The following is a 19,954-nucleotide window of genomic DNA, read 5'->3' as shown; positions in this document are numbered from 1 at the left end:
AAAAATGACAGGAGAAGAGCTGGAGCAGGCATAAGTTTAACCTTGAACTTCTGTGTTGTGTATTGTCTGCAGTATACTGAATAATCTTGTTTCCTTCCAACAAGGGGAAAAAAAAAATCGCACACGCTCCCTGACCATACACTATGTGAAGATACCTGCCCACTATCCCCAGGCACTGCATATTGGGAACAGGATTCTCCTGATGGGAGCATCCCTTCTTTGGATAGCGGCTTCTTACCCCCTTCAGCGTTGTGTAGACAGGTACAGTGACATTCTTGTAGACAAGGCCAGAGAAAGCCCCAGGGGATGCAAGGGCAGCAGGGCTTGAAGCTGAGGGGAAAAAAAGGGATGGAGGGAACTGAGGAGGCACAGTTGAGAGGTTTGGGGAGGCAAAGAATCAGGTAGACCGGAAGGGTACCAAAGCCTTCCTTATCTCCTCTCCTTCCAATCCGTTCCTCTTGACTTCCCTGGGATCATGCCTGTAGGATAAAAGGACCCATCTCCACAAAATCCAAATCTTGCCTTCTAACAATTTTCTCCCCCAGGAGGCTTGCTCTATACCCGACTCTTGCTAAATATGGGCCTATCCCTGCAGGAATGCCATGGGTGGTCAGGGCTCATCTGAATCAGTGGACTTAGGGCTCTTCCCTCCCAGTCTCAGTCCTGCAGAAGGGAAGCACAAAGAAGTGGAAGGTTGGGCTGTAGGACCCCTATATGGTCTGAACTTTTACACCTTTTTTTGCTGTTCCTAGGTCATCCTAGCTGCCTGAACTGTACATGCTGGGGAAAGAAATGGGGCCAGGCTCACCAAGGACATTTAGGCCCTTCACACTTCACTTGAACTCACCGCAGCAGGTAGTATTATTTCGAGAAGACACGTCTGAAAGCTGCATCCCTGATGTGGCCATTGCGTAGATCCGGCTCTCCTGAAATAAAAGGTCCCAGGTAGTCAGGGCCCAGGACTATGCTCTCTTCATTAGAGTGGAGGAAAAACATGATTTTGGAGGTTCACACTGAGGGTGGACCAGTTACTGACAGGAATCTCAAGCAAGTTTCTTTGTTTCTAAGCCTCATTTTTCTCAGCTCTAAAATAATACTGACCTTGCAAGAGGCTGCCATGGCATCAAATGAAGTAACTAAAGTAGAATGTAAACATTTAGTACCTTGGACATAATCCATGCTTAACAGATACTCATTTGCACTAGCCTCTACTGTCCACCTTGAGACAAAGAAGGCTCAAAGAGGAGAGCAGTAGAGCTGCCCGTGGGTCTCAGGATCTAACCCCCAACCCCACCCCCAGGTTGAGAGTGCTGACAATGAGAAAGGGAAAGCCACAGGGTGACCCTCTTTTGTAACTTGGCTGCTTGTAAGTCAGGATACATTGTCTTCCTACAGCAGCAGTGTGCTGTGTTAGGCTTCCAAGGCCAGCCAGCCCATAAAGCTATTTAGCCCAATAGGCTCCAGAACCCTGAGGTAAGACACTTTTGAAGAAAATGCTGGCCGGCCCTAAAAGCTTGTCCTTGCGTCTGAAGTAGGATCCTAGGGCAAAAGAGCCTTCCTCCTACCAACCAGGAAGGCCCTGCCCATGCTGTTCCAGCTCTGTTTGCTCCACTAGGCCTACAAGGAAAACAAAGGCCCACTCAGGTGACTGGTGAGTCACAAACGCTGACCAGGAAGTTAGCCATGCTAGACCAGTGAAGCAATTAAGGGCCAAGGCTGGAAGGGAGTGGAATGTATGCTAGGGTATGACTCCAGAGGGGCAGCATGCAGTAGGGGGATGTGGACATAACCACAGCTGTGACAGGACAGAGGTGGAAGACAGTGACAGAGGGAGGCGTCCAGGCAAGGATGCCTGTGCTCAGGCAGGACAGATACGTCAAGTGTCAGGAGTAAAATTAGACACAGAAGAGATTATTTCTGCCCATAGCATCTAGCGACTTAAACCAAGGACAGGTTTCCAACTTCATAAAGGAAATGAAACTCAAACTTGAGGGAGTGACGTCAAACAAAAGATAGCAGTGTTAGACAAAGGGCACCAAGTACCTCCCTCGCAAGGTTTTTTTTTAAGGATTAAAAGAGCTCTATAAATTCTAAAGGCAAATAAGTACATCTGACCCTCTCGTTACATGGCTTGAGAAATGTCCCTCTCTGAATCCCAGGCTTTGCTTTTTCAAACTGAAGGTTACTGCCCAGCTGGTCCTGCCTGATAGACTCCTAAGCTCACACCAGACAGGGATCTTCTCCCAGGAGCAAGTTACAAAGAGAGTTGCAAATAGGAGACAAATTCTCCTTAAACTGCACGGCCACTTCATGGGGTTCCCATGGCCCAGGCTGAGAACAGGGAGACCAGTAGAAAGACCTGACACTGACCCTTAACACCTGCATCCCTGGCATGCAGCTGACGATGGGCAGTGCTATGTGGAACATTTTACTGTTTTCTTTTTGAGACAGGGTCTCATTATGTTACCAGGATGGCCTGAAATCCTGTGTTGACTTTTCTCAACTCAGCATGCTGGGATTTCAGGTCCCCAGCACACTTTCAGACATGTCTCTTCTCTTTTCTTTCCTTTCTCTTACACAGATATGCACACTTGACATGTGCATGGAAAACATAAGAACCACTCTTAGCCACAACAGTGGCTGCCTGTATTTTGGTAAAATGACAGAAAGGAGCAATGGTTCTCTCAGAGAACATTGAATAAGCCCTCCTGTCACATCCCTATCTGAATGCTCCCTTACCCCTACCTAGCTTTAGGGCTACAGGGTAAGACAGCAATGAACAGAGGGCCAGCCATCAGGGACACTACACTTCCTGGCCCACTAACCTTCCTTCCAACCCTGCTCAACACTCAGCTGGAGCTCCAGTCTTTCAGGTGCTCCTGCAGTAACCAGCAGCTAGTAAGCAGTCACTGCTAAGGGTGTGGTCAAGAAGCCTGGGCTGGGAACCTCCCTGAACCAACACTTCAAAAGGAGGTCCTGGAAGATGCTGCTGGAATTAGGGGCTCCTGGTGAGGGGATCCAACCCCAACCCAGAGTATCCCTCTGAGCCAGCAGCCAACACTGAGATGTCCCCTCAGGTGCTTATACCTCTGTAGCATTGGGCCTGATTAAGAGATGACATCTGGGTGGTACACACCTTTAATTCCAGCACTTGGGAGGCAGAGGCAGGCAGATCTCTGTGAGATGGAGACCAGCCTTGTCTACATAGTGAGTTCCAGGTCACTTGGGGCTATAGGGAGATCCTGTCTCAAACAACAACAACAAAAAGAAACTATATCTGCTGTGCCCATGTCCTCAGGAGGCAGTGCAGCGAGAGTGCAGGAACTGTGCTTCAAGGCGGCCAGACCTCTACCGAGAGCCCAGTTCCTTTACTAACTACATGTCCTTGGAAGTGGCCAAACTATGGGGACAGCAGTTTCCTATCTATCAAAGGGAGAAATTCCTAATTCCTCATACAGGTGAGGATACTTCTAGGGTCTGTGCTGATTCCTTTAAGGCCTCATGCCATCCTCCACAGACCTGTGAACACTCACACTCTACCTTCCCTGTTTTCATTTTAACTTTGCATCACTGGTAAGATAGAGAAGTGGGGAGAACAGTGGAAGGAAGGACCTCCTGTCCCCATCACCCACCTTCACTCTGTATTAGTGTACATTCAGTCTTGTTTCATCTGGATCCCCACCTCCACCCCAGATCAGATTCCAAAGCAGTTCCACCGAACATCTTGTCATTTTATAGAATGTTACTGAGCTAAGGTTCAGAATAAAAACAGCAATACTGATAAACCACTTACTACTTACAAGCACGTATTAAATAAACATTTAATCTTCATAAAGAACCCTCTTAGTAGGGCCAGTGAGATGGTTCAGTAGGTAAAAGCACTTGCCACAAGTCTGACAATGGAGTTCAATCTCCAGAACCCACATGATGGAAGCAGAGAACTGACTCCTGCATGTCATCCTCTGACCTCCACATGCACACTGTCGCACATGCCCCTCCCCAAATAAATTAAAGGTAAATAAATAAACCCTATTAGCAGTCACTATTACCACCATTTTGCAGATTAGGAACCTGAGGACCAGAGGCTTAGTAATGTGCCCAGGTTCACACAGTCAGCAATTCAACCCTAGTAGCTTGATCTTGAGACTTGTACTCTTCAATCCAACACATATCACCACAGAATCTCAAAGATGAAATGGGAAAATGCACAAAGCAGCCAGAGTGGCATGTGGCACATGTTGAGCACTCAAAGTAATAGCCAGCTACTGTCCGTATCATTTAAAATTCTGGGTCTGCCCTGCCTCGCTGAGTGGGCTTGACAGGCCTGTGGTACCAGACTCCCACAGTGCTTTGAGGATAAGCCATCTCAGGCTCAGCATGGGGATACTATCAATGAACAGCATGCCTGTGGTTTGCTCTGCCCCCGTCCAACCGTGAGGGCATCTCTTACCCAGGATGGAAACCGGTGCAGGGGAGGTGTGGGTGGTTTATTCTCCAGGTCCACTTCCTCTAGCTCAGTTCTGGAAGGCTTCAGGCTCTCTTCTTCTTCCTGTTTCCCTGTTGGAGGTGGCGCTTCCATCTCCATCTTCTCTGCTTCTTCCCAGACTTCAGCTCTGACTTTGGACTTGGAGTGGCCAGAGGGATGGAGGGCAGGCAGGGTCCCAATCTTAATGTTCACCACATGGTCAAAATGCCCAGGGCCCACCTGGGGCTGACTGTGGTGCCTTCTGGCCACCTGGAAGCTGTCCCTTGGGATACTGGGAGCTCGTACCTTCGGTAGGGTCAGGCTACTGCCAGGGCCGCCTTCCCTGGCAGAGGCCTTGGTCCCAGGGAGTGTCCCTCTCTGAGTAGTGACCAGACCCTCCCTGAAAGAGGATGACCCACATCTGGGGCTGCCAGACTCCATGCACAGCTGGCTGAAAGAGCCCTCTCTTCCCAGATGTGATTGAAGGGTCTTGGCCTCTGCTATTTCCCCAGGGTGGCCCATGCTGTGTTTAGCCATGCTGGAGCTCAAATCCTCAAGACTTCTGGCTTCAGATGCAGAGTCCTTGCTCTGCAGGGCACTCAGAGAAGGTACAGGCACAACCACATTCAGAAGTTGGGTCTGGGCATCACTGTCCTGCCCCACAGGCTGGGCTCCAGGTCCTGAAGGGACAGAATCCTGCTCTGGGGTTCCTTCAGGGTCTACCAGAAGCTTCTCTGAAGGTGTCATCTGAAGAGCTGTGGTTGAGGAAAAAACAGGCGCACACATTGAGCACTTCCTCCATTCCGTCCCATGCCCCGCTGTGCACGTGGACCTGGCTACCTACCTTCTAGTGCATCCTGAAGGGCTCCCACCTGCTCCACCAGGTGCTGATTACAGCTCTTCAGGTGCTGATTCTCTATTTCAAGCTGGGCAAAAAGGAAACGAAGACTTGGGGGCTGACAGTGTAACTCAGTAGTAGGGCATATGCCTAGCTTGCTAGAGGCCCTGCGTTTGACACCCAGCGGTAAGTAAATAGTGGAGATTTAGAATACCCAGTCCAAGCAGGTTCAGATATATAATCCAAAACAAGCTAAAAAGTACAAATCTTTGAAAAAGAACACATGGTACCCCACTAATCCCGTGCTAACTTTCCCAAGGAGCCCTCACCTCCTCCCTTCTCTGTGCCAATGGTTTGTTGAATTCACTTGGCAGTCCCTGCACTTCTGTGTGTGTGTGTGTGTGTGTGTGTGTGTGTGTGTGTGTGGTGTACATGCACACATGACTTGGCTACATCTTTTTTTTAATGTTTTATTTATTGATTTTTATTTTGTGTGCATGAGTGTATTGCCTGCATGTATGTAAATGCACCCATATCGTGCAATGCCCAAGGAGGTCAGAAGAGGGTGTCAGATTCCCCTGGAATTGGAGTTATGAATGGTTGTTAGCCCCCATATCATTTCTGGGAATGGAACCTAGGTCCTCTGCAAGAGCAGTTAATGCTCTAAACCACTGAGCCATCTCTCCAGTCCCACATCATTATTTTATTTATTTTTTGGTCTTTTTGAGACAGGGTCTCCCTGTAGCCCCAGCTGTCCTGGATTCACTATGGAGCCCAGGCTGGCCTCAAACTCACAGAGCTCCGCCTGCCTCTGCCTTCCGAGTGCTGGGATTAAAGGCGTGTGCCACCACGTCTGGCTATTTTTAATCTTTAAAAAAAATGTGATATATATAACACATACACAGAAAACAGCATCTCACCTCAATGAACTGCTTTATGATCTTGAAATTGCTACTCATATGAACACCACCCAAGGTGAGAGATAGCAGTTTGCCAGCCCAGACTTGTCCCTTCACAATCACACTCTCCTTCCTCCCTGAGAAAGGCGATGGCTCTTCTCAGCTTGCCAGAGTCATTTCCTTATTTTCTGGGTTTCACCACCTCAGTATGCATTCCTACAAATGTTTAGTTGTACCCACTTTCAAACTTCAGTTAAGTAGAGTTGCACAGCATATATGTACTCTCTACATCTGCTTTGTGTCTCTTAACATGATGTCTATGAGATTCATCCTCATGGTGGCTGTATTTTCTTTTAAACTAAACCCACTACGCTTTGAACACCTTTTATTTTTTTGATTCACAGGTATGTGTATCTTCTATGTGAATGCAGATGCTCTCAGGAGCCAAAGCAGTGTCAGATCTGGAGCTGGAGATGCAGGTGATTGTTAGCCACCTGATGTGGGTGCTGGGAACTGAACTTGGGTCCTTTGGAAGAGTAGTGTGTGCCTTTAATTGCTGAGCCATCTCTCCAGCCACCCTGAACACCTTTTAGCAAGGGCCAGAAAGAGCTGAGTAATAGCAAGGCATTAGCTCATTCTATCCCTAAGGACTCACAGTCTAGTTGATTCCTTTCCTTTTGCAATTTAAAGAGCCTGTTCATGTTTGCTCACCAGTAATGCCATGGCTTCTGGTCCTGACTTCCTAAACACAGCTGTAGTAAGAGATGAAATACATGGACAGAGGAATAGAGGAGCAGAAACTACCAGGAGCTAAGAGAGGAGCAAAAGGGGGAGTCAGTGCTTGGTGGGCATAAAGTTTCTGTCTAGTGTGATGAGAACCTTTGGAAATAGGTAGTGATGGTGATGGATACACAACATAGTGCATGTGCTTAATACCTCTGAGATGGATACTTAATAAACAGTTAAAATGGCAAATTTTATGTATACGTTCCCACAATTTTTAAAAAGCTAAAGGAGAGGCTGGGCTTGGTGGCACATGACTTTAATCCCAGCACTTGGGAGGTAAAGGCAGGCAGATCTTTGTGAGTTTGAGGCCAACCTGGTCTACATAGTGAGTTCCAAGCCAGCTGGGGCTACAGGGAGAAGAACCCTGTCTCAAAAAGACAAAAAAAAAAAAAAAAAAAAAAAAAAAAAGTAAAAAGCTAAAGGAGAGAATAGGTGGTCGTGTTAGTATGTTCACTAGAAAAATCGGGATTTTCAGAAACTTTCAAAGACTCATCCCTTCCAGACCTCAAACCCAATCTTAAGGTGAGTAGCAAGCCTTGGGGAAGCTGACCAAGACAAAAGGAAAGGGAAAGTGGAGCTGGGTGTGTCAATGTTTAAACTATGTAGGACAGATGGTTGACAGAATGAAGGTCAGGTACGGTCAGGCAGAGGCAGGGCACCAGGAATAAGGACAGGACCCTTGTGGTAAGGTTTTGACTCACCTCTGCTAACTTTACTGTCACCCACTCCTTAATCTTCGCAGCTTTTTCTTGAACAATTTTGGCTTCATCGGCTCTCATCTGCTTCTGCAAGAAAGAGAGAGCCTTTAGTTAACTACAGCAGTTACCAGTACAGAATCATTGGAAGTGGGAGGCCAGGGCAAGGAGCATCAAGTGACTGGATGGGGCAGGCCCACAGAGAAAACTAATTCTATTATGTTTTTTTTTTTTTTTGTCTTTTTGAGACAGGATCTCCCTGTAGCCCCAGCTGGCCTGGAACTCACTATGTAGACCAGGCTGGCCTCGAACTCACAGAGATCCCCCATGCACTTTGCTACCTGAGTGCTGGGATTAAGGCATGCACCACCATGCCTGGCTCCATGATTTTTAAAAATATTCGTCCTGGGCATGGTGCTACACACTTATAATCCAAGCACTCAGAAGACTGAGGCAGGAGGATCATAAACCAAGGTCAGCCTGGATTACACTCTAAAACCCTGTTTAAAACAAAACAAACAAAACTTAAACTAGGAAGGGCTTTCTTTCCTAAGCATACTACAATTTCAAAAAGCCATGAAAGAAAAAAACTAATAAATCTATATCATTTCTATAAAGTACTGCATGATAAAAAAAATCCATTAATCAAAACCAAAAGATCAATGGGGAGAGTCAGGCATGGTGGTGTACACCTGTACACACTGCTAGGGTATGGAGGCTGGAAGAACAACTAAACCAGGCTTCCAAGACCAGCCTGGCAACATAGGGAGATCATTTTTCAGAAAACAACAAGACCTATTGGGGAAGGAATTGCAATGCAAACAACACACATATAAAGGGCTATTTAATATGAACAATCCAATAAACACATATAAAATATGCAAAAGATGTGAACAGGAAGTCATCAGAAAAAGAAACCCATGAAAGGTTCAACTTCAATCATAATTTTAGGTATACCGATATAAATAAGACACAACTCTCCATCAGATTATTTTGTATTACCCCCAAATGTCAAGAATGTTGGGAGCACCTCCTCTCACACGAATCTGTAGGGCCTCTGGGGAGGCAATTAGATACCATCTGTTAACATCCCAAGTGTGCAGACCCTAACAAAGCCACTGCTAAGGAATCATTTGCTGCAATATTATTTGAGAAAGTAACACAAAATAGAAAAAAACAGAACTCGTCTTTAAATGTCCACCAATAGGGGTTGGGTAAGTAAACATCACATAACCACAAATCAAAATAAAATGCTAATTTTTGATACAGAAGAGACCAGTGAGGGGTGGAAATGATGTGCTGGGTTCAGGAAGAATGCCACTTGTCATCTTTAGTTGTTTGGTATTTTTTACTGTAAGCATATATTAACCTTACAGTGAAAAAACAAGGCCAAATGAGCACAGAAGAGGTATTTCTCACAAAACAATCAAGAATGGAAAAGGTTTGCATATAAAACAGCAAGAACTGAGGGTATAGCTCAGTGGTAGAACACCTGCCTAGCATACGTATATATTATATATATAACCATGGGTTTGATTCTCATTTCAGCACTCTGCTTAAAAAGAAACCCAAGATACAATGAAGGATGAGTTTTGATTCTACATGAAGCTTATTACTGAGAAATATTAGGCAGTAAACCTAACCTCTCTGGACTGAATTTGCACCTCTAAAATAAGAGATTAGATATCCCCCTCTTGTTGGGTCATTCTGGGTGAACTAAGAGTACAGAACTTGGGCCTCAGGTACTGATATCAGCCAGCTTACAAGGAGAACTAGTTCCCTGAATGGAGCAAGTGATATCTGCTGAGTAATTTAGAGTCCAGGGAAAAGTGCCTGACAATATTAAGATGTTAGACATGGTTTCCAGACCAGGTAGTCTGTGGAAATGGGGTGCCAATATGAGGATCTTAGGCTCAGTATTTTCGAGCCAGATGAACCTTAAAGGTCATGTAGTTCACCGTTTGGTAACTAATAGCCCCGTGGTCAAATCCAGTCTTCCACCTGTTTGTCTCCTACATATTCTCATAAATAAAGCTTTATTTATAAATTTATAGATAAATACAGCTTTATTAATAAAGCTTTATTGGAACAGTTGTGCCCACTCATTTATGGATCATCAATGCTGCTTTTATATAGCAACAGCAGGGCTGAATGCTGCCACTTCAAACTCTGGTCACTCAAAAGAGACGATTCTAAAATGAATGGATAAAATCCTATCTTCTGGGGCACAAAGTACCCAACTGCATAAAAGGCAAATCCAATACAGGAATGTTCAGTGAATACTGACAGTTACAAATTTGCACATGATGACTGGAAAGGACTGCTAGGATTGGCTGGGACCTTCACACAGAATGCCCAGGTAGATAAGTCAAAGTCTCCTAACTCTACCATGGGCCTACGGTTGGGAATGGATGTTGAGCTGGTACCAGGAAAAAGTAGGCAGATGAGGCAAATGACAAAGAGAACAGATTTGGGATGGAGGAACCAGGCATGGCATGTGCTCATAATCCCAGTACTTGGGAGTTAAGAGATGGGAAAATCAGGAGTTCAAGGCCAGCCTGGGCTGCATGATGGTGGTAAAGAGCGTGGCGAGGAGGAGCCTGGGCATAGTAACTAGGAGGGGTAGGGGCAGAGGGGTTCTGGAAGTTCTTGGGAGCAAGGGTGCTAAGTTGCAGCAGTGCTGGGCAGTGGTATCTAGGAGGCTCCAATACACTTGGGAGGGGAAACCTCCATTTTCAGGTGGCAACACTTTGTCTGTTCAGAGGTCCACTGAGAAGCTGTGGTCAACCAGTTGGCCAAGGTTGATCATCTAGTCCTGTGTTGTTTTTGTCACACTACAGCCAAGCATCAAGTAATACACATTGGCAGGGCACAAGGCCGACACAGAGAAGGAAAAGCTCTCCTTACCAAGCCCCAACCACGTATCTGATACTCTATACAGATCACCTGGGGGCAACTATCCCCCCAAACCTCTGAGGTTTCATAATTTCTACTGGATAAGTATGTAAAATGAAAATCAATGAGTTAGGTAATTTCCCCAGAGAGCAGCAGGCAGTAGAGGTGGAATTCACATCCAGATCAGTGTGCCTCTGGGGTCGGTTTCTTCAATTCTCCCCTGGCTCCGAAAGAACAGATGTGAAGGAGAAAGCCCTCCATATAAAAGAACAGGCTCACGAGAAAGTGTGTTCCCCACCACTCCAGGGTTCAAGCAAAGGGGTTGGAGAAGTTGGGACTGACTGGTTACAGATGCCATGAGGAGACGTGTTATTTCACACTAGCCCCTACCTGCTTCTCCAGCTCTGCCTCCAGCTGGCTGATGAGTTCATCTTTTTCTTGCATAGCTTTCAGCAATTCTTGGTACTTTGGGTGTAGGCTACCCGTGGAGTCCACGTTCTTCAGATTGGATAGTCTGACTTTCTCTTCCATCATACCCACCTGAAAAGTACCAACAAGACCTCCTAAGATCTCAGATCACTCACGTAGTATATGCAATGACCAAAAACGTGGGATGGGATAACTCCCTGATACTTCAGACTATGCCTCCTAGGCAGACCTTTATTATCATAAGTCTAGGTCAATAAATGAAGGATCATTTATCACTTCATTTATGAGGCTTTTATCTGGGCAAAAGAAAACTGACAATAGAGAGACTCATGTCAGCTACTCTGAAAAGACCGGCTACATCTTGGGCCATCTGTCTTGGGAGGTGGGCTAGGGATGAGTTGGGCCATCGGGTCCAGGACATCTGGTCTAATTCCATTGGGGCAAAGATATTTGCTGCTCACAGGACATCCATGTGTTTCCCTATACTTCCTTAACCCTTGTAGAGTCATCTAACCAACGGACTCTGAGTGGAAATGGCATATCATTTCTGGGATGAAGCATTTATGGGTTTTTTTGTTTTGGTTTGGTTTTTTTTTTTTTTGAGACTGGGTCTTGCTATGTAGCCCAGGCTGGCCTTGAACTTGCTATGTTGAGCTGAAGTATTTAAAAACTGATACACAGGTGCCCAGTGAATTCTCTCCTTCAGCAACCAAGAAGGCTAAGTGTTCCTGGCAGGAGTATCCAAATGTTGATGTTACAACATGACAGTGTCACCTATGAATGTGTTAGGCCACATTCACTGCTACCTGGGGATGCATGGAGCCTCCGCAGGTTGGACATGCCTATGTAAGATCCAGCTAAAAGACAAGGAAGCCTCTTTTCAGCTTGGACCCTTGAATGACAGAAGAAGACTTCTTGGCTAATCCTCAATGGATGTGTACTGTACCATGCATGAGGACAGAACATGATAAACACAGACTGCAGACTCATTTTGTTCCTGCAGCACAGCATAGCTTATTTGGACAAACACACCCACTCACTGATCCTACCCATGTCTCCTTCCTTCCTACACAGAGCTTCTTGGACCTTAACTTGTTTAGGTGCCATCCATGACTGCTGGTTCTTCTTGTCCCTGTAAGCTCATCAGTGTGCTGAGTGTGCCCGTGTGACCATGGGAAGAGAAGGTCATTTCCCCAAGAACTCTTTCACAAACCCCTGTACCCACTTACCTGAGTCTCCGCATTCTCTGCTCTCTGCTCTGCTTCCATCAGCCTCTGCTCCAGCTCTTGCATCTGCTCAGAGAGGGAGGGAGGGAAGATATGAGTGCCAGGTCCCAATGATGACTATGGCATCAGAATCGTACAGATACCACTCAGGTCAGACTTCAACTGCCTGTCTGAATGCCTCCAGGGTACAAGGATCAAGATTTTCATGGATGCTCTCAGCTCCCTGATACCATGTTTACAAAGCAGATGAAGTGCCATGGCTGTCATCCTCATGTAGGAGTAAAACTTAGCTCTCTGCCCCTTGTGTAGGATGGCAGAGTTGGGTGGCAGATCATGGTCATTCTTCCTGAACACTCTGGCCCCAATCCTGCCTTGGCCTCCTCTTTCTGGTGGTTCTTTCCTCTCTGTACTGGGTCGTGGGCTGTTTACCCATGTGCCCAGCATGAACCATGCTCCTACACAAGTCCACTTCCTGCCATTGGTAAAAGAATGTTCCTTCCCGTCCAGAATGTCACTGGCTAGGGAAAAGTGGTATTCTTACTTGATTTCTTTAAAGATCCTCAAGTATTTGTATGTTTGTGTATGTGCTGGGGATCAAAGGAAACCCAGGGCCTTCAGCATGCCAGGCACATGATATACCACTGATATATAGCCTATTTCTGTACTTAAAAAAAAATTGGCTCAGTAGGGAAAAGTACTTGCTGTGCAAGCCTGACGACCTAAGTTCTTAATCCTTGGAGTCCACATAAAACAGTCAGGTGTGGCGGCACAGACCTGTGATGCCAGCATTCCTACTACAAGCTGGGGGTGAGATGGAGGCAGGGAAAAGAGGCTGGAAGTAGGTCAGCTAGCCTGGAGTGTGCAGTTAGTGGCCCAAAACAAGAGAATCCCTGCCTCAAAAGTGAGGAGGCAAGAACTAACTCCTGGAAGTTGTCCTCTGACCTCCCCACATACACTGTGATCCACTCATCCCCCAAATAAAAGAAAACGTTAGCTGGGCATGGTGGTGCATGCATTAAATTCCAGCACTCAGAAGGCCAAGGAAGGGCACATCTCTGTGAATTTGAGCCCAGTCTGATCAGGCCAGCCAGGTCTAAATAAGACCCTGTCTCCTGCCATTCATGGTAGCACATGCCTTTAATTCTAGCATTCTGGAGGCAAAAGCTGGCGAACCTCTGTGAGTTCAAGGCTAGCCAGCTCTACATAGAGAGTTTTAGGCCAACCAGTGCTGCACAGTAAGACACTGTCTCAGAAAAAAAAAATCACTATCTTGAGCACAGTAGTGCATACCTGCAATTCCAGCACTGGGAGATGGAGACAGGAACATCCATACAACAACAAACAAATATGAAGCTAGTTGGAGGACAGTAGGTAAAGGTGCTCACCATGCAAGCTTGGCGGTCCGAGTTCAATCTACAAACCCGTATGAAACATCCATACAACAACAAACAAATATGAAGCTAGTTGGAGGACAGTAGGTGAAGGTGCTCACCATGCAAGCTTGGCGGTCCGAGTTCAATCTACAAACCAGTATAAAGATAGGAGAGAACTGACTTCACAAAATCGACCTCTAACCTCCACACATGTGCCATGGCATGCACACACCCCCATCATACACACACATTTTAAAAACACTTTTTTTTTTCCTTTTTGGTCTTTTTGAGACAGGGTTTCCTGTAGTTTGGCCTGGCATGGAACTCACAGAGAGCCTCCTGCCTCTGCTGGGATTAAAAACATGCGCCACCATGCCCAGCTAAAAACAAATTTTTTAAAAATCTACCCATCTACCTTGATGGCTGGAGATGCAGCACGGTGGTAGGGCTTACCTAGCATGTATGTGTAAGACCCTGGAGCTACATATTCCCAGAACCATAAAAAATGGGGGGAAAAATCTATCTTGCTGCCAGGAAAGGCAACTCTTTCAGGTCTGAGGATGTCAGTAATTCTAGGATAAGGAGCTCATCAGGGACCAGATCTAAAATGCAGCCTAAGAATAGGTCATGAGCCCATTGCCTACACACAGCATCCCTTTGTAGCCCCAAAGCTGCTGGCTTAGCAAGTAGAAAACAGGTTCTCTCTGAGCTGGCACACTACTAGGTACTGCCCAAACCACCTACCATCACATGGAGGACAAATTCATTCAGCTGTCTCTCCACCTCTCATGTTAAAGCTGTGTGCCTCACTCTCAGATGGCGCCAGCTGCTTCCCCTCCCTCTTGCCCCAGGGCAGTGTGTCTGTACCCTCCATATACTTGAAGCATCTCTCACCCTTGTCTTTTCCAATCCTGCTCAGAATCAGTGTCCCCATTTTGCAAGCTCCAGTCGAGCCCTTGCCCAGCTGATTGCTGTGAATTTGATCTTCTCTCCAGCTACTCAACCTAGCTTGATATTTGCCAGATAGCTGAGCAATTCCTTGTCTCTCAGGCTCACCTCACCTCAGCTAAAATTCTGCTTTCCTTACGCAAAAGCTGGAAGGGAAGAAAAGAGGGCTCTGCGGGCACAGGACAGTGAGAAGACAGTCACATGAGAACCACAGACCATGCTGGAGGACACTGGGACATCTTTTTTCAGGGTGTCCGTCCCTTGTTTCTTTTTTCTGTATTTATCATTTATATTTTTATGTGTATGAGTGTATTGCCTGCATGTAAGAGCACCCGTGTTGTACAATGCCACAGAGGTCAGAAGAAGGCATCAGATTCCCTGTAACTGGAGTTAGAGACAGTTGTTAGCTGCCATATGGGTGCTGGGAACTGAACCCAAGTCCTTTGGAAGAGCAGCCAGTGCTCTTAACCACTGTGCCAACTCTCCAGCCTCCCCCCCCCACCTTTTTTTTTAAATCCTTTCTAGAATTAGGAAGAGACAGCTGCTTTCAGTATCCGTTGCACTTGAGGAGGAGTTGAGGGGTTGAGGTGACGTTCTTCTGAAGGTCCCAAATAAAGCTCAAGATCATACCCCATGGGCTTCCCAACAAGTAGGAAGCAGTGCACTCCCTCTTCTTTCCACTTTCTGCTGAACATAACCCACCTTTTTTTTTAAATCCTTTCTAGAATTAGGAAGAGACAGCTGCTTTCAGTATCCGTTGCACTTGAGGAGGAGTTGAGGGGTTGAGGTGACGTTCTTCTGAAGGTCCCAAATAAAGCTCAAGATCATACCCCATGGGATTCCCAACAAGTAGGAAGTAGTGCACTCCCTCTTCTTTCCACTTTCTGCTGAACATAATCATGACTAAACTGCTCAACTGAAGCTGGGAGAAAGGGCTTGTTCTGCCAGACTCAGGCCTCAGAGTCAGGTGAACCTTCCAAGTCACAGGGTCCAGGGCTGGTTCCCTGACCTTTGTTAGCTTCATACAGCACAGAACAATACTACCATCTTAGGAGTGGCTGCCCAGACCCAAAAGAATTCTACTGGGTGGTGTGGAGGGAAGGGCTGGATGATAAATAGTGGCTGACCAAGTCAGTATTAAATAATCCTCCCTTCAACACCATGCAGGTTCAAGTTCCAGGAATGAGAAACTTGGAATCAATAGCCAGGCCAGGGAATTTCAGAAATGGGAGTGCCACGAAGTCATGGTTGTTGGACAGAACTGAAGTCCTGTGAGCTGCTCTGGGCTTTTTAACAGAGTCCCTGTTTGCTTAGACTAAGAAGAGTTGAAGTTTGCACCACACAGAATCTAAGCCATGCAATGACTAGAAGTATTTTAAGAATACAATGAATGGGGCTGGAGAGATGTCTCAATAGTTAAGAACACTGACTGCTCATACAGAGGACCCAGGTTCAATCCCAGGACCTACCCGGTGGCAAACAACTGTCTGTAACTCCAGTTCCAGGGGATCTGACACCCTCTTCTGACCTCCACAGGCACTGCACAACACAGGTGCACTTACATATATGCTGGTACTAAACTCATGCACATAAAATAAAAATAAAACATATTAAAAAAGAATACAATGAAATATAGAATGGGAAAGTCTTGGCTCTTCAACAAATATCCCAGATGGCTGGCTTGTGGTTCTGTTTGTTCTGTGGCTTAGAAGAAGGCATAGATCATCTATGAGAAATGGTAAGTCACATTTACCCTCAGTAACAACTGTCTGACATTTTCTAATTTTGTTTGAGGGGGAAAAGTTGTCTTCCTATCTTGAGATGGAGACCACGGTGAAGGAAAGAGTAAGTTTGGGTCTAACCTCTCAAGCACAGAGCATTTTTACCTGGGGCAAAACTGGCCAATGGCACTGGTTAGACCCAGAAAGCACCATTATTGGAAACACAGTGAACATTTTTCAAGATTTTATTATCCGCCCTTTAAGTTATGCCCATACTGAAGCAGAAGGAATGAAAAGGCCCATCCAGAGCCAAGAGCCTCTTGCCAGCTCTGGGCAGCAGCTCTGCCTCACAGCTGTGGGGTGGTCCTTGCTTCCTGTCATTATCTTTTCAGGACACTTGACACTCAGAATTTTGCATTTACTTCTGTGATTTTTTTTGGGGGGGGTGCATCTAAAACTGGTTTCCGAACATTTTAAACATCTAGAACTTTTGTTTCTTTTATATATGTATGAGTACCTGAATGTATGCATGTATACCAGGTATGTGCCTGGTGCCTGCAGAGACCAGAAGAGGATGTCAGATACCCTGAACCTGGAGTTATAGGTGGTTGTAAGCTGACCAATGTGGGTGCTGGGAATTGAACCCAGGTCCTCTCCAGTAGTGGGGGAGGGGGGCTTTTATAGAGCTCCTGTTATTGTTTTTGGGTTTTTTTTGAGACAGAGTCCCCCTATGTGGTCCAAGCTGCCTGTGAACCCATGATCTTCTGCTCACCCTCCTGAATGCTGAGATTATAGGCATGTACCACTATACTCAAGTACAAACTTTCTAGAGGAGAAAAGCATAATGCCTATTCATGTTTCTGCTACTGTACACAGTTGTCAATATTATGCTGTCCTTGAGCCAAGAGAGAAATTTTAAATGTTTCTGTTTTTATGAAAATACACTTTCCCTATTGTTGCTGGAGTACTCACAGGTGTAACCAAGCTGAATGTCATTTTTCCAGTTTTCAAACTCTCCTTTTCACTTGATGTTTTTTCCACGGGCAGAAGCAGATCTGTCTTCTCCACAGTTGCTTTAGGAGCCACAGCTGGGGCCGTGAAACTGGCGCTATGGGGTGGGTACTATTTGGGCTGTGTTCCTTCTCTCTGAGGGTTCCCTAAGACCATGTCCTCAGCTGTCCTCTTAGTGTGTGGGTCTGGGATGACATGCCAGCCAGGAGGTGTCAGGTTTATGCAGCTGTCAGGGATCCACTTTAGCCAACTGCACTTAAGATTCATAAGCTTCCCTAGACCTTGGCTACAGCAACCTTTTGAAATGCACTTGTCACCAATGTGGTGTTCAACCCCCATGTCCACAGCTCCTTGTGACACATGGCAATGCTGTGAAATACCAGCCCCATAGCAGCAGGAGTAGCAAGCACTCTACACCTAAGCACAGTACTACCATGCCAAGCAGTGGCTTGAGCTAAGAGCCACACCATCCTGTCCCTTCAAAAGGGGTACAGGGCTGGGTGTGGTATCACATACCTGTAATCCCAGCACTTGGGAGGTGGAAACAGGAGAATCAATTCAATGTCATCCTCCGCTACCTAGAATTTTGAGGTTAGCCTGGGCTTTGAGACTCTTCCTTAAACAACAACAACAAAACAAAAATCCCAAATTCCACAAACCCCAAAAGCAAACAAATAAACAAAAAACAAAGCCTGGAGATAGATCTAAGAGAATTAAAGTACTAGCTTAGCATGCACAAAGCCCTAAACTTCATCTTCAGCACCTCCCAAGAAAGGGGATGTCCAACATCCTTACTGCCGTCTTCTAGTCAATGGACAGAATGGTATAAGTAAAAGCCAAGGTTCTGGAGCCTGGCTAATGTTCCCATAGTGTGGTTTCAGAATAATTCCTTAAGCTTGCTGCTAGAGTAACGACAGCTCCTACCAGAGTTCTTTTAAAGATTACATGGGATGTCCCATGTAAAATGCACGTCCATTACCCAGTTCTGGGCAGTTTATAGATATAAGCTGTTCACTGATGTTTCCCTACACAAATGATCTTAAAACCAGGGAGAGATTAGTTTTCCAGAGCAGTCTGATGTTTGCCAGTTGCCCCAGCATAATTAGTAATATAGCCTCCCTTTACTTTCTCTTCATATGTCCTGGTTTAGATGACAGATTATGTCATTCTACTAGGATTCACCTACATAGGGAATGGGTTTAAACCAGAGGATGGTAACTATAAGTCTAAAGAGTGTCTTGGGTAGGTGAGATGGCTCTCACAGTACTTGCCACCAAGCCTGATGATTTAAGTTTTATCCCTGGAATCCACATAGAAGAACCAGCTCCTCCAAGTGGTCCTCTGAACTCCACATACGTACAATTGCACATATATGCCTCCTCCCCAAATAAATAACTGTAAATAAAAGTTTAAAATTTAATTGATATCATAGATGTAGCTCTACTTGACTATAGTTGTTTGAGATAAAAGTCTTGCTATGTAGCCCAGGCTAGTCTTGAACTCCCCATTCTCCTGCCTTCACCTCCCAAATACTAAGATTACAGGTATATAGCACCACACCTGTTTCGTGGGTTTTTTTTGTTTTTTGTTTTGTTTTTTTTTTTGAGATAGGGTCTCACTATGTAACCCAAGCTAAACTCTAACTTGCTAAAAAGGCCAGTCTGCTTCAAACTCATGATCTTCCTGCCTCAGTCTGTGTGCTGGGATTACAGGTGTGTGCTATACTAAAATGACTAGAATATTTTCCATATATCAGAACTATAGTATATATTTTCCATATGCCACCTATGACCAACATATTTGGGTTTATTTCTACCACTGTGTTTTTGTCCCTTCTCTACGTTCCTCCCGTCACCCTTTGTTTATTGAGTCCTGCAATTACAGGTATGCATGCTGTCCTAGTTTGTTCTTCATTGCTGTGACAAAATACTCTGACCACGGCCAACTTGGGGAGGAAAGGGTTTATTCAGCTTACATCTCCCAGGTCGCAGTTCATCAGGGAGCCCAAGGTAGGAACTCAGGTCAGGAACCTGGAGGCAGGAGCTAGAGGACAGGCCATGGTGGAATGCTGATTACTAACATACTCCCCTGGCTCCTGCTCAACCTGCTTTCTTATACAACATAGGCCCACCTGCCCAGGGTAGGTAGAAATTCCCCAATTGAGGCTCCCTCTACCCAGGTGTGTCAACTTGGCAACTAAAGCTATCCAGCATAATTGACCCCTTGTCAACCTGACACACAAACACATCACTATTAAACCACGACCTTTCAGTTTTTTGTTCCCAAGATAGGATGTTAACAATATCACAACATAAGACAGTACAACCTTAAAAGTCCTACAGTTGAGTCCCACAGTCTCCTCTACTGAGAGCGCAGCACTTAGGAAACATTACAGAATCCATACTGTAGAAAAATCCTACAGATGTGAAGAATGTGATAAGCCCTTTACTTGGATGTCATATTTTCAATTTTATTAGGGAAATCACACTAGAGAGAAACCCTACATTTGTGAAGAATGTGGCAAGTCCTTTAGACAAATATCACATCTTAGAGTACATCAGTGAAAACAGACTGGAGATAAACCCTACAGATGTGAAGAATGTGGCAAGTCCTTTTGTCTAATGCCAAACTTTTAATTGCATCAGAGAATTCATACTGGAGAGAAACC

The 19,954-nt window shown here is 45.6% G+C and overlaps 1 protein-coding gene across 3 annotated transcripts in view; it reads right to left on the bottom strand.

Moving 5' to 3' along the window:
• Window positions 1–19,954, bottom strand: part of Plekhh1 (pleckstrin homology, MyTH4 and FERM domain containing H1) — a 51,856-nt gene that overhangs the window by 18,774 nt on the left and 13,128 nt on the right. For all 3 annotated transcript variants that reach the window (XM_008852157.3, XM_029555558.1, XM_008852158.2), the window contains exons 3-9: window positions 12,237–12,299; window positions 10,969–11,118; window positions 7,690–7,773; window positions 5,310–5,391; window positions 4,451–5,220; window positions 848–926; window positions 239–330 (exon numbers count right to left, since the gene is read on the bottom strand). In XM_008852157.3, the coding sequence (XP_008850379.1) occupies window positions 239–330; window positions 848–926; window positions 4,451–5,220; window positions 5,310–5,391; window positions 7,690–7,773; window positions 10,969–11,118; window positions 12,237–12,299 (1,320 nt within the window). The remainder of the gene's footprint in view (window positions 1–238; window positions 331–847; window positions 927–4,450; window positions 5,221–5,309; window positions 5,392–7,689; window positions 7,774–10,968; window positions 11,119–12,236; window positions 12,300–19,954) is intronic.

This window comes from Nannospalax galili, unplaced genomic scaffold, assembly GCF_000622305.1.
Source record: "Nannospalax galili isolate Female #2095 unplaced genomic scaffold, S.galili_v1.0 scaffold285, whole genome shotgun sequence".
NCBI lineage: Eukaryota > Metazoa > Chordata > Mammalia > Rodentia > Spalacidae > Nannospalax > Nannospalax galili.
This window is presented reverse-complemented; position numbering and strand designations above follow the sequence as displayed.